At 46.2% G+C, this 14,015-nt stretch overlaps 1 protein-coding gene across 3 annotated transcripts in view; it reads right to left on the bottom strand.

Annotated features, from left to right (window-relative positions):
* Positions 1-12,899, bottom strand: part of LOC146576881 (MBT domain-containing protein 1-like) — a 13,975-nt gene extending 1,076 nt beyond the window's left edge. Inside the window, exons 1-18 of one of the 3 annotated variants that reach the window (XM_085272437.1) lie at positions 12,774-12,899; positions 11,559-11,793; positions 11,342-11,475; positions 9,965-10,076; positions 9,393-9,472; positions 8,806-8,923; positions 8,137-8,271; positions 7,911-7,999; positions 7,732-7,830; positions 7,245-7,389; positions 7,088-7,143; positions 6,332-6,436; positions 6,105-6,252; positions 5,511-5,593; positions 4,509-4,746; positions 4,363-4,434; positions 3,747-3,935; positions 1-3,357 (exon numbers count right to left, since the gene is read on the bottom strand). The exon at positions 1-3,357 is cut by the window's left edge and continues 1,076 nt beyond it. In XM_085272437.1, the coding sequence (XP_085128563.1) occupies positions 3,251-3,357; positions 3,747-3,935; positions 4,363-4,434; positions 4,509-4,746; positions 5,511-5,593; positions 6,105-6,252; positions 6,332-6,436; positions 7,088-7,143; positions 7,245-7,389; positions 7,732-7,830; positions 7,911-7,999; positions 8,137-8,271; positions 8,806-8,923; positions 9,393-9,472; positions 9,965-10,076; positions 11,342-11,475; positions 11,559-11,793; positions 12,774-12,794 (2,166 nt within the window). In that variant the 5' untranslated portion in view covers positions 12,795-12,899 and the 3' untranslated portion in view covers positions 1-3,250. The remainder of the gene's footprint in view (positions 3,358-3,746; positions 3,936-4,362; positions 4,435-4,508; positions 4,747-5,510; positions 5,594-6,104; positions 6,253-6,331; positions 6,437-7,087; positions 7,144-7,244; positions 7,390-7,731; positions 7,831-7,910; positions 8,000-8,136; positions 8,272-8,805; positions 8,924-9,392; positions 9,473-9,964; positions 10,077-11,341; positions 11,476-11,558; positions 11,794-12,773) is intronic. The other 2 variants (XM_085272439.1, XM_085272438.1) reach the window with 2 other exon arrangements.
* Positions 12,900-14,015: the final 1,116 nt, after the last annotated feature.

Below are 14,015 nucleotides of genomic sequence, written 5' to 3'. Positions count from 1 at the left end.
GGTTCGAGTCTCAGACTTTACAGCCAATCCAATCGTGCAGCTGCTCCGTTTCCCTCTTGGTTTGGAGGACTTCCACTCGTATCCATCCACGGGCGACTGTGGTTAGTGACCAAAGCAGCCACGCAGTGTCACCCTTAAGCACTCATCCAACCATCCAGGCGGGACACATTTTCCTCTAGCGACTGAAGGTCAAAGGGGTTACTGAATGGTCTCTAGGCCGGTATGACTGAGACCCCGTCAATCACCTGACACCAGATTATTATCTGAACCGATCTTAGACTGGGTGAAAGATTTTACACCCGACTCCAGAGCAGACACGCTTTTATTTTTCACCCATTGTCTTAAGACAGACTGTAAAATACTCAAGTCAGTCTATTGCAGTGCTGAAGCCACTTTGACACTGGTTGAGACGTTTGACCCGTCGGCTCTGACCTTGAAACCAAATTGTGTAGCCCTGCACCTGACCTTCAGTTTGGTGCTTATTTCACGCAGACTCTATTGATTCATTTCTGAATTTTTGCAGCCAATCAGGTTTGAGTTCAGCACTAATTTATACCCATAGAAAGACCAAATTAATTCCTATAATAGCCACACACCCAGTTCAGATTCCAGCTGATCTTCCTGAGATAACAAACATCTTTAAAAAGCAACCACTGTCAGCATCAGCCTCCAAACGCTCAAATCATCTTTAGGTCCCAATTCTCAGTCTAAGAAACGGCTTCAAATCCCACAGTTTCCACAATAATAAACCACAACTTCTCCTCCCACTGGGATAATCACACATGACAATATCACAAACTGGCGTGGAAGACCGGCGACCCACTTCACTTTCACCTCTGAATACAAAACCTAGTACAAACACAACTTGTTCACCAGACTCAGTTTGTCAAAATCAATCCATAAAAACATTATCAAAGGCGTCACCTACAGACAGCACCATCATACACGTAGAACTGCGATACTAGATTCACACATATAAACGAACACGAGCACACGGACAGCAGTGCGAGTTTAGAAACAGGTTCAGTGCGCAGACGCTCACAGCTCAGCGTAAGACTCGAGTCTCAACGACGGATCTGTGAGACGACTGCAACACATCAAACAGCTCACACAAAACAACACAAATATAAATGTAGACACTTTTTAAAAAAATGTATCAAAGTAAACGGTTTCATTTTTAGTTTTTTAAATGCAGTACGTTAAAACTGTGTCTATGACGTGAAATTATTACATATTAAGGCAAAATTAAGAAACTAAAGTCTGAGTTTATGTTATGAGCTAATAATGAGTAACTGGTTTTGTCTTACTGGGGTAACGCTGGGAGAGTTACACTTTTAATATATCATAATATTATGAAATCCAATACACTGAGGAGCTGAAGCATGTCATGACAAAAAACTAAACTAAGAAAATATTTTACAAATTATTTTTAAATCAAAATCTTTGAAAGTGAGAAACTTCAAAATGCAAAAACATTCATGCCTCTCTTAAAGAAGCTGATTAAAGATCATCAGTCGGTTCTTCGCTGGTACTGAAGCTCAATTTACTTACAAGAGAAATTAAAACTGACGAGAATCAAGTTTGTGTGATCAGGGTTAAAACAGACAAAAGCAGGAACAGAGAAATCGAACACGTCGACAGATAAAGTCAAAACTATGAGACGGCAAATTTGTGACGCATTAAAAAAAATAAATTAAAAAATATAAAAACATAAAAAACTTTCTGTGGGAAATCATAAGAGTGTAACATTAAAGAGCAAAAGTTTAACACTGAAAGGTAAAATAAAGTAACTAGTAATGTAGCATACAAGTCAGGATTACATTAATATGAGTTTTTCCCATTATTGTTTCCAAAGTTTAGAAAATACGTAAAGTTGTTGTGTTTGAGCAGATGTTACGTTTGTAGCTTCAGCTCTTTAACATCTGTGTGTTTGTGCAGCTCCACAAATATGCTTTCAGCTTATTTTGGACTTATATCCTTGTCAACGTACACTTCACTGCCTGCAGAGTAAAAAACACAGATAAAGGAACATTTGGACATTTTTAGACATCTGTTAGCTTAAAAGCTACTTCAGGCCGTCCCCCTCACTCAGAGCGTCCCTCCACGCTCGATTTGATCAATTCAAGTACCATGATCGTCTTCTATTACATATAGATTTTAAAATAAATCAAATATACTCATTTTACAATTTAAATATATTTTTTTAACCCAAAAATCGTAATTTTGTTTATACTTTTCTGAGGTATCCATACTGCGTAACGACGACGTACTTTTGTAGGTTTTTAGCTGCTGAAGTACTTCTGATGAAGACATCAGTGTGGTCAACAGTGCCTTTGGCCAAGGCTGTAAACTCAGTTTTTTCTACGTTTGGATCTGTGTGATGTCACAGAGAGGGCCAGCCAATCAAAGAACGTCGTGTCAAAAGGGGGTGGGGCTAAAACAGCTTGTATCAGAGAGAGGAGGAACTGAGATGGTGCATAAGATAAAGAAGAGTTATTATGAACTCTGAATCATGCAAAGCTAATGTAACACCATAAAAACATGGTGATGGAAATAAACAGAGCAGTAATGAATCCAGGACCGAGCGTTACTGCAGACCGCTACATCTTCCATTAACGCCACGCTGGCTTGTGCTAACTCTGCAGTCTTTACCTGGGCCGTGTGGATTCAGCACAGGCTGAAATAAACCCAACGATCCTGTGAAGCTGTGGCTGTGATTGGACGTTTAGCCGTCTCGATGAAACTCAAACACATTTTAAAATCATCAAAACAAAGAAAGCTTTGAGAAAACGTCACGTTTGGCTGATCCTTCCAGCAGCTCGGTGGATTGTCTGCTTCAGCGTCTATCGTGACCGATGCTCCGTTTTACCGTAAAAATAAATGCTGCAAACCTGTGGGCGGAGCTTCAAGAAGTGATCTTTCTTCCTTGGCATCCTCGTTACTCCAGCCGCTCACACTGAAACAGTGTTTTTATGACTACATCAGCAGTTTTAACGTTAGAACACGAACAACTACAAACAGTGGAGATCTGGGCGTTGGAAAAATTGTCATATAAAAGCTGTTTGTTGTTTTAACTGTCCTGCGGCGTCTTCTTCTCTAGCAGGGTTCAATTTTCAGATGGCAGTACACCAAACACAGCTAAAGAACACAGAGTTCTTTAAATGAAAGGTTAGGAGGAGTGGTCCAATGTTGGAGGTCACCAGTAGACGATTTCACATATTTGTGGGATGGGAAGCAGGATGGAGGAGGCCTACTGCTGGTCCCGGCTGCTGAGGAAGTCTGCGGAGGATCTGTGTGTTTCTGCTTCAGTCCTGTGAGAAGATAACTCGGGCGCTCTGGCATTCTCCTCTCTGACTCCTGCAGAAACACAGACGATGCAGCACTCAGGCCATCACCACATTAAAGAGCATCACGGAGGCGACGCGGCGAACGAGAGAAAACAGCTTTTTGCCTAAAGTGGACGTCAGACTGCGAGGATGCACCAAAACAACATCTTCCTCAACACGTGCATGCAAACCTCAATGAACCGAAGCCACGCTGTAAAGACGAGCGTGCTCCGCACCCACGTGGCCGACTGCAGTGACACATGGCTCGTTGCTGCCGCTGGCTGAGGCTTCATGTTTAGTTTGGGATGTTTGACGACGCGGCGAATGCGTCACACACACCGCGCTGTTCATCTGTGTTTTAATGAGTTTTCATGATTTGTAAAAACCACAGAAATGAAAGAAGGCTGCACGAGTGCATACCTGCCCCCCCCTCAGTGCGGGGGCTGCTCTCCAGGTTGGCAGAGGGCGGCTGGGCCGCGGAGGCCGGAGGAGGGGGTGACGGGTAATCAGGCGGAGTCTCGTTCTCGTCTCCCGATAGGCTCCTGGGGACACCTGTTACCATGGTGCCGGAGAGGCTGACGGGTCGCTTAGCGATGGGCAGCTTCCTCTCTGGGAGACCAAACAGGTTTTGTTAAAGAGACAGTACAACAATCACGTGCTCATGCAGCTCCTCCTGCTCCGCCCTTTCACCGTTTCTCATCTTTCTGTCGCGACTGAAATGAAAACTGTTTTTTGGTCTGTTTGGTCTTTTTCTTTTTTTTAAGTCACATCAGCACACGTTTTGTTTTTGTTGGTCTATGATAGTTTGGGTCTGTGGCTGCAGCTGCTCAGTGTTTCCTGTTACTGACATCGTTAGGAGAATGTAACGATGTAAATGTTGGTCTCTGTGGGTGTGACTGAAGAACGCCTCTAATGTAAGAACGCTACAGGGAGGCGGAGCATTGTTTATTACTAAGCAGCAGTTTAACACGCAGCGTCCTGAAGGCTGCACCGCGGCACGTTTGTTACTCAGCGATTTAAAGAGACGCCGCCTCACTTTTCTTTTGTCCTTTGTACTGCTGAGACTTCTTCCTCTGTCTGGATGCTGCTGACTGCAGGTCTCTGGAGCCTGAAACAAACAAAAAAACACACCAGTTTACCCGTCCTTGTCACCACGGAAACTACAGATCAGGTGGGACTTACCTGCGTTAACAGCCGGAGGCTGCAGCTGGTAGCCGGTCAGCTGACACCAGCCCACCGGGTACAGGTCGGGCGACTCGCAGTCCACCCACTGGTCGTACTCATCCTCCCAGCCGTCAAAGTGTATCCGTAGCAACCGGTGGACGATGCGCGTGACGGTGGCGACGCAGACGAGCCGCGGCTCCATGAGGTCGACGGCCTCCAGCTTCATACCGGGGCGGAACCCGTGGTTGGGGACGTCCTGATGGAGGACACGGACATGACGCGGCCGTTAACACGTGGGCGTTTCTTTGTTTCTAGTCGCCGTTTCGGTTCATTTGCCAAGAAAAACAAACTAAAAAGGCAAAATTGAAACTTTCACTCGGTTCCCTCCACACAAACAAACCCTGCAGTCCTAAAATACTCAGAAATATAAATGTTAGATATGCAAAGTCTTCATGCAGAAAAATTACCAAACTGCTTTTTATTCAAACTGTTTATAATTCTGTGCATCAGCAACATGGAAACGTCTGTTTGCTGTGAGTTAAAGTTACAGATGACAGCCTGTGTGCAGTGAGAAGCTGAGCGGACACAAACCTCTAATCAGCTCACATCAGTGTCAGACCTGCTGCAGACGGCGTTTTTGGGACAGATTTGTTTTCATTCAAACAACAATAAACGCATCAGACACCAACCTGGTGCGTGTTCTGTTGCTGGACCTCCAATTCTTTCTTTAATGATATCTTTGGTTAATTTACCTTCCATATATTTAACTAGAGTCACCTCTACGATGACGATGGTCTGCTGTAAGTGAGTGTAGACGATGAAGCTCCGCCTCTAACCACTGAGCCAAAAAACACTTCATGCGCTCTGGACTGAGCCGTGACATCGTCCTGGGAGTCTTTCTAATAATTTTAGTTCAACATGTCTGCTCTATGTTTCTACATCTACTCCCAGAGCTGCTCAGACTGCATTAAGTCATCATGCTGATGAATCACTGCTGACTTCAGCCCGTTTGAGCCTCACCCTGTTGAACAGGTTCACCGGTGCAGCCACAGACTTGCTCTCCTTCAGATATTCAAACCATCTGAAGGGCAGACTGGAGTAACCTGGACACACAAAGACAGGATCAGTTTGATCACAGTGCACACTACAGGGCAGTTTCAACAACACGACCACAGCTCCGTGAAAGCTGCGACGCTTTGAGAATGGAGTGAACTCCCCAAAGAACAAAACACGTTTTCAAATGTTTCCTGAGACATAAATATGACCAAAAAAAACACGGTTCTGCAAATATCTTCAGAATAATGCTCATAGTGAGGAACTTTATTCTTTACTATGCTGCGGCACCAGTCTGCCCGTCGATCTCCGGCTCCCATCACTCGTGAACAAGACCCCGAGACACTTAAACTCCTCCACTTGGGAGGAGTTTCAGGGTCTCGTCCCTGACCCGGAGTGGGCACTCCACCCTTCACAACATCGTATCATTAAAAGGGAGAATCTGGAGGGATCTGTGTGCAGGGACGAGGCTGGAAATGAGGCTGGGGCAGCGTTAACGACAGCTGCAGGTTAAAGCTGCTCCCACAGCTGCGTGCCGCTGCCTTTCAAAGGCACTCCTACCTCTGGGCGGCGTCAGCTCGATGTTGTTAATCTCACAGAAGCCAGCGGGGAAGATGGAGGGAGACGTGGAGTGATAGCAGAACCAGTCCGAGCCATCGGCCGCCTCCGAGCCGTCTATGCCGATCATCAGGTACCCGTCTGCCAGGACCTGAGGAGGAGGCGACAGGTTAGATGGAGCCGGAGGGCGGAGCAGCCGGTTTCAGAGTGAGCGCTCAGCTCGCTATTACCTTCCTCACTGTGGCCACGCAGATTGCAGACAGATTCAGAGGGTCAATGGCCTCCAGCTTCATCCCATCTTCGAACCAGCGGCCGCTCTGATCCACTTCCTTCACCTTCAGGAAAAACAGGATAAATCTCATTCCTGTTCCTCCAAGCTGCAGGACAATCGTTCATCTCTGGTTCTCCTCCACAGCGTCTTTGTCCCGTCGCCCTCCCCTCAACCCAAGGTCACCGCAGACGGACGACCCCCCAAGCCTGGTTCCTCCTTCCTTTTAAAAGGCAGTTTTTCCTTCCCACTGTCGCCAAAGCGCTCGCTCATGTGACGTTATCTTATTGTGGCTTTTCCTCTTCTCTCTGTGTTATTGAGCAGCTGCAGGCGACTGTTGTTCTTATTTGGTGCTAAATAAATAAAACTGAATTGAATACATCAGTAACATCATTATTACTTAGATAACCATGACTGTTAGTGAAACATCACTGTGTCACACAGTTAGCACTGTAGGAAATATGCTGAGTGGGCGTGACTCATAGAATCGCCAACAGTGGACGAAAACCCTTCAGGAAATATTTTGAATGAAATAAAAGACCTTCTGACTTATAATTAGAAACATGTTAAAATTAAAGCCTACATAAATGCAAAATTGATATAAATTGATTTTATGTCCATGAGGAGCCAAACTCCACAGGTGGGACCAGATTACAATCAGGTAACTCAGGTGTCAGCGGATGTAGCGAAGCCAGAGGCGACGTCGGGTGAAGCTCACTTTGGCAAACAGCTGTCCAGGTGCGTCCATCTGACCGTCCAATTTCTTCGACACATCTGGGAACAATCACACAGTACATGTTCTTCATCCTCATGTTACACGCTGGCTTAAATTCACTGTTTTCTACATGGAGTCTGGTGGCCTGGGATCGAATCACCTGACCCACCGGATCGTTTGAAGCGGTGTCCAATGGATCGCGACCATCCGATGCTGTGGATCAGAGGGCTGTACATGTGACACCAGAAGTCGTCGGTCCCATCGTCGCACTCCTCGTACACGAGCCGGAGACGACCGCCGATCACCTGCGACGACGCAAACGTCAGGATAACATTCACGCAAATAATACTAATAAACTGGATAAGCAGAAGAGATAGATCAACAGCTGTATCAGAGGCGGTGGGTGGAGCACCTCAGGGCTCCGTCACTGGTCTACTGATTTATTCCTTTAGATGTTATTTGTTTTGAGAAACTACACAAATGTACGATTAAAATGCGCTGCTGAGCCTCTGGTCCTGCAGCTTTGAGTGTTTCCAGGTAATTTGACATAAAAAGTTATTTAAAATACACAAATACTCATAAACAACGACTCTGGCAAAGAGACATTTGATCTGCCGCCCAGAGATGCTTAGTTTACTGTGACTCACCTGTTCCACCAGAGCCACTCGAGTCCGGCACAGGTGAGTCTTATCCACCACCTCCACCCTCATCTGTTTCTTGAAGGGGAACTGCATGCTCTCCTGCACCTGAACAGACACCTGAGTTCAAACTCAGTTTCAGGACGAAGGTTATTTAAAAAATGGATTACGTGCGTTTTCTACGTCACCTTGGACGCGAAGTCTGGCGGCAGAGTTTTGGAGCCCGTGAGTCTCTTGATCAGGAACGTTTTCCAGTTGGAGAAGCGGTGCAGGATGGCTGAGAACACACACACACAGAGATATAAGTTTACAGCCTAAAAAGAAGTCTATTTGTTCCTGTGAACCTGATTACTCAGGACTGTGAAACTGATCTGAGGTCTGAGGACAAATCTGCAGACAGGAAGTGACCCTTACACTGAGGGGGGACCAGAGGTTTCCCTCCAGCAGCACACCAGCCCACCGGGTGGATGTCTGGCACGCACAGATTCAACCAGAAGTCTCGTGTAGAGTCGCAGTCGAAGCCCTCGTATCTCAGCAAAGCCTTAAAACCTGCACGTGCATGCACACACGCACACACACACACACACACACACGCACGCACACACACACACACACAAATTAGTTTCATCACCCAGATGGTTCAAACTCTGCAGGAGCCCAACAAATATTTCAATCTCATCTGAACAAAATGCAAACTCAAGATTTACGTTAAATTAAGGTCAATTTAATGTTATGTTAGAGCATAGGTGTCAAACTCTGGCCCGCGGGCCAAATTTGGCCCGCAGCCTAATTACATTTGGCCCGCGAAGCCATACCAAATTACTATCAGAGCTGGCCTACTGGTATTATACAGCTAATGTATATATTGTTTAGTATGAAACCTTTGCTTGTTCCATATTCAGTTTTTCAGCAAAACTTGTTTTAGTCCATAAGAAAAGATTCATTCTCATATCTGGAGGAATAAATATATTTCAATAAATATTAACGTTAGCCCGCGACTTGGTTCCAGTTTTGAATTTTGGCCCACTGTGTATCTGAGTTTGACACCCCTGTGATAGAGTGTGTGTGTGTGTACATGTGTACCAGCCAGTTTGATGATGCCAGCGATCCAGTAAACCTTCATGGGCAGCCCGCTGTCAGTGTTCGGCACCTCGACCCGGATGCCTTCGCTGATGCCTCCCCACGAATTTCCCATCGGGACCTGACAAACACACAAAAATAAAATTAACGAAACATCCGACCGCACGCACGGCGCCAGTTTCTTATTCCCGAGGTCTGAGATCGACCCCGAGCGAGACACACGTCCTGTTTTACAGCTCAAACAAATTCACACAAACTCTGAAGTAAGCAGCGGCGAGGTCGTCTGAGCTGGTTTCCTGTCTGTCAATTCAAAGGTAAGACGCACAACATCATCTGCGTACGTGACACGCTTCACGAGAGCCCTGGTGATCCAAGCGTGAATCAGTGAAAACTGCGCAGGGTTAAAGCTGCAATGTTTGACCTTTGACCTCGTGTTTGAATCTCACAAACGCTGGTGACTCTGTAGTCAGGCGGAGGAGCTTCTTTCTGATGATTAACGCAGTGAACTCGTTTCGTCGTGCTAGTATCGACTGAACACTGTTCACAGGGAGCTTCATCATAACGGTGAGAAGGACTCTGCTTGTACCCACATGTTGGAAACAGCTAACCGGCGCTCCCATTACATCTCCGTCTCCAAGGTAACGACCCCAGTCGAACAACTCCATGGACACTGCGAAGAAAACAGAAGGCGTGATGTGCAAAGAGAAACCTGACACGTTCATCAAGAAGTGCTCAGTGGCACAACGGCAGGAAAGATTCAACTCCTCTGAGAACTGATGCAGAGCAGAGTTCATCCGATGTACGATTTAAAAATCAGCTCGTATTTCTTACTCTTTGAGAAGAGCGACCGCTTCGTTCTCATTTCCTGCCGTACGTGTTAAACACGAGCTCGATGCGTGTGCACTCGTCAGACACGCCGAACCCTCATGTTGAAACTGTTTTTTCTCATCATGGATCAGTATGATGTCACATGGAGCAGACAGAAGCCCCACCCACCTGCTCTTCAAATACTTTGCAGCCAATCAAAAGAAAGTTATTTTAAAGGGGGAGGGACTAGAAGATGAGCCACACCTACAATCTGACCGTGTTTGTGTTTAACATGTAACCAATGAGAAAGTCGATTTCAGTCCCAGCGTGGACGTGTCAGCGCTGCTGAACTCACCGCTCTTCTTGACCCCGCCCTGCTGGTTGGCCTGCTGCTGAGCGTAGGCGGCGAGTTTGGTCATCAGAGGCTGCTTCTGCAGAACCTTGGCTTTCTTGGTAGGAGGCTTTCCCTGACAAACACAGACACACGGAGCCCGTCACACCTAACATCAGAAAAGTTCAAGGCAAAGTGTTCCTACACCCAGGGACCCCTGCTGGTTTGACGGTGAAGCGCCAATAATGAGATAAATACGAACAGGTAAAACAAACAAAGTGTAGAAATAAACGGAACCAGGCTCAGGGAGGGGCGGGGCCATCTGCTGTGATTGGTTGGGGTGAGAGAAGGAAGACAGGATAAAGACATGCTGTGGAAGAGAGACAGAGGTTAATAACAGATATGATTCAATGCAGAGAGGTCTGTTAACACATAGTGACTGAAGAAGAAACACCCAGTGCATCATGGGAATCCCCCGGCAGCCTACATCTATTGCAGCATAACTAAGGGAGGATTCAGGGTCACCTGGTCCAGCCCTAACTATATGCTTTAGCAAAAAGGAAAGTTTGAAGCCTGATCTTGAAAGTAGAGATAGTGTCTGTCTCCTGAATCCAAACTGGAAGCTGGTTCCACAGAAGAGGGGCCTGAAAACTGAAGGCTCTGCCTCCCATTCTACTTTTAAATACTCTAGGAACAACAAGTAGGCCTGCAGAGCGAGAGCGAAGTGCTCTAATAGGGTGATATGGTACTACAAGGTCATTAAGATAAGATGGGGCCTGATTATTTAAGACCTTGTATGTGAGGAGCAGGATTTTGAATTCTGGATTTAACAGGAAGCCAAAACAGGAGAAATCTGCTCTCTCTTTCTAGTCCCTGTCAGGACTCTTGCTGCAGCATTTTGGATCAGCTGAAGGCTTTTCAGGGAGTTTTTAGGACTTCCTGATAATAATGAATTGCAGTCGTCCAGCCTGGAAGTAATAAATGCATGAACTAGTTTTTCAGCGTCACTCTGAGACAGGATATTTCTAACTTTAGAGATGTTGCACAAATGGAAGAAAGCAGTCTTACATATTTGTTTAATATGTGCGTTGAAGGACATGTCCTGGTCAAAAATGACTCCAAGGTTCCTCACAGCGTTACTGGAGGCCAAGGTAATGCCATCCAGAGTAAGAATCTGCTTAGATACCATATTTCTAAGCTTTTCAGGGCCGAGTACAATAACCTCAGTTTGATCTGAATTAAGAAGCAGAAAGTTAGCGGCCATCCAGGTCTTTATGTCTTTAAGACATTCCTGCAGTTTAACTCATTGGTGTGTGTTATCTGGCTTCATGGACAGATAGAGCTGGGTGTCATCTGCATAGCAGTGTAAATGTATGCTATGTGTTCCTACACCCCCGTTACCTGCAGCCTGGCGAGGATGCTGGCCTTCTTGGAGTTGGATGAGTAGCTCCTGGAGCACGAGACGCTGCAGAAACGTTTGGTTTTGCTGTAGAAGGCGTCTCTGACGCCGACCATGCCGCACATCTCACAGGTCGCTGAGGAGAGCAGAGAGAGAGCAACTGAGGACGCAGATCGACCGACTCAGAAAACCAGGTCCTGATTCTAGACGTGAACTGACCCATGCCGGCCTTCCCGTCGGGGTACGTGTACACCTGACCGTTGGTCTTGATGAGCGTCAGTGAAGAGGAGGGGTTTAGCTGAGTGACCCCTCCTCCTAACTCTTCGTCCTCGCTGTCCTCGGGACTAGAGGCGCCGCTCCCCCCGCTGGACTCGGTGCTGCAGCTGCTCCGGTCCTCATCCAGACCGTCCAGCATTCCGAACGAGTCCCGCCGCTTCCGGGACTGACGCTCCACCTGAGGACGGAAGACAGTCTAAAGTCACAAAGACCCCCAAAAAGCCATTGACCCCATTAAAACTGTATTTAATCCACAGAAACACAATCGTAACCACAAATATTTTATTAAATGTTCTCAGGTTGTAACAACAAAGATCTGTGAAGGTCATGAATATTCCTTCTCTGGTCCATCCTCTGACCTCTACCCATCATCACGTCGCAGCAGTGGGTTTGGAGCTCCTGCAGCGCTGCAGCACAGAGAGGCTGACTGACAGCACAAAGACAGAAGCCACAACACCGGGTCACCTCCAGGATTCCCCTCACTTCCGCTCACTCTGAGCCCCGACTGCGGGGTTAAACCTGTGCACCCCCCGCCCCCTCTGCCAGCATTAAATTCGGCGGCATTAAATTTGTGCAGCACTGCAGTCTGCTCCTGGAAAAGCCGTTTTTCGGTGCTGATCCACGGTGACGCTCCGCGCTCTGAATGTACGAGTATGTAGCGGGAAAAAGAAAAACGATAAACACGTTTACTTTTTATTTAATTAAAACGTGTTTACCGGAATACATGCATGCCGAATTAAAAAACATGTTGTCAGGTTTATGAAACTTTTATAGACAACATCCAGTCCAATGTTTGTCTTTGGAAACAAGCAGCAAAACTAATACCGAAGGACTTTCAAAGGAGATCTGACACGAGATTTTGGCCATAACAGGTAAAGTGAATATAAATCTACGTTTTGGCCGGTTACATAACTACTCCAGTCTTTATATAGATACAGAATTAAACTCTGAGTTGACCTTGTTACCAACTGATGAAATTATCTTGCGTTTGAACATGTGTTTCTGTCAATGAACGAAAGTATCTTAAATTTAACGATTTCTCAATGGAGTTTTGCTTTAACACTCAGTCCGCGGTCGCTTTTAAGCAGTCCCTAAAGCAAGCATTAAAAATGAAGGAAGACCCGCTTCCGGGCGGCTCGGGGGAGCCCCGGGACTCACCAGGTCTCTGGGGTTTTCCATCAGGTGGGGTCGTGAAAGGAGTACGCTCTCTGACAGCAGAACCCGCAGGAGCAATCATTAAAGACCAGCGGCAGACATGTCAACAAAACACCAACTGCTTCGCTGCGCAGGCGCTCGACAGGCTGACGCTGATTGGCTGAGGCTCCTGCTTCGTGTTATTTAATAAGAAATGATGAGTCCTCCAGGGACCCCTGCTGGTTTGACGGTGAAGCGCCAATAATGAGATAAATACGAACAGGTAAAACAAACAAAGTGTAGAAATAAACGGAACCAGGCTCAGGGAGGGGCGGGGCCATCTGCTGTGATTGGTTGGGGTGAGAGAAGGAAGACAGGATAAAGACATGCTGTGGAAGAGAGACAGAGGTTAATAACAGATATGATTCAGTGCAGAGAGGTCTGTTAACACATAGTGAGTGAGGTAGAAACACCCAGTGCATCATGGGAAACCCCGGTAGCCTACATCTATTGCAGCATCACTAAGGGAGGATTCAGGGTCACCTGGTCCAGCCCTAACTATATGCTTTAGCAAAAAGGAAAGTTTGAAGCCTAATCTTGAAAGTAGAGATAGTGTCTGTCTCCTGAATCCAAACTGGAAGCTGGTTCCACAGAAGAGGGGCCTGAAAACTGAAGGCTCTGCCTCCCATTCTACTTTTAAATACTCTAGGAACAACAAGTAGGCCTGCAGAGCGAGAGCGAAGTGCTCTAATAGGGTGATATGGTACTACAAGGTCATTAAGATAAGATGGGGCCTGATTATTTAAGACCTTGTATGTGAGGAGCAGGATTTTGAATTCTGGATTTAACAGGAAGCCAAAACAGGAGAAATCTGCTCTCTCTTTCTAGTCCCTGTCAGGACTCTTGCTGCAGCATTTTGGATTAGCTGAAGGCTTTTCAGGGAGTTTTTAGGACTTCCTGATAATAATGAATTACAGTCGTCCAGCCTGGAAGTAATAAATGCATGAACTAGTTTTTCAGCGTCACTCTGAGACAGGATATTTCTAACTTTAGAGATGTTGCACAAATGGAAGAAAGCAGTCTTACATATTTGTTTAATATGTGCGTAGAAGGACATGTCCTGGTCAAAAATGACTCCAAGGTTCCTCACAGCGTTACTGGAGGCCAAGGTAATGCCATCCAGAGTAAGAATCTGCTTAGATACCATATTTCTAAGATTTTCAGGGCCGAGTACAATAACCTCAGTTTGATCTGAATTAAGAAGCA

This window comes from Mchenga conophoros, linkage group LG4 (assembly GCF_057382185.1).
Source record: "Mchenga conophoros isolate Kocher_MC1m ecotype Shallow Benthic linkage group LG4, M_conophoros_male_GT1.1, whole genome shotgun sequence".
In the NCBI taxonomy this organism is placed as follows: Eukaryota; Metazoa; Chordata; class Actinopteri; order Cichliformes; family Cichlidae; genus Mchenga; species Mchenga conophoros.
This window is presented reverse-complemented; position numbering and strand designations above follow the sequence as displayed.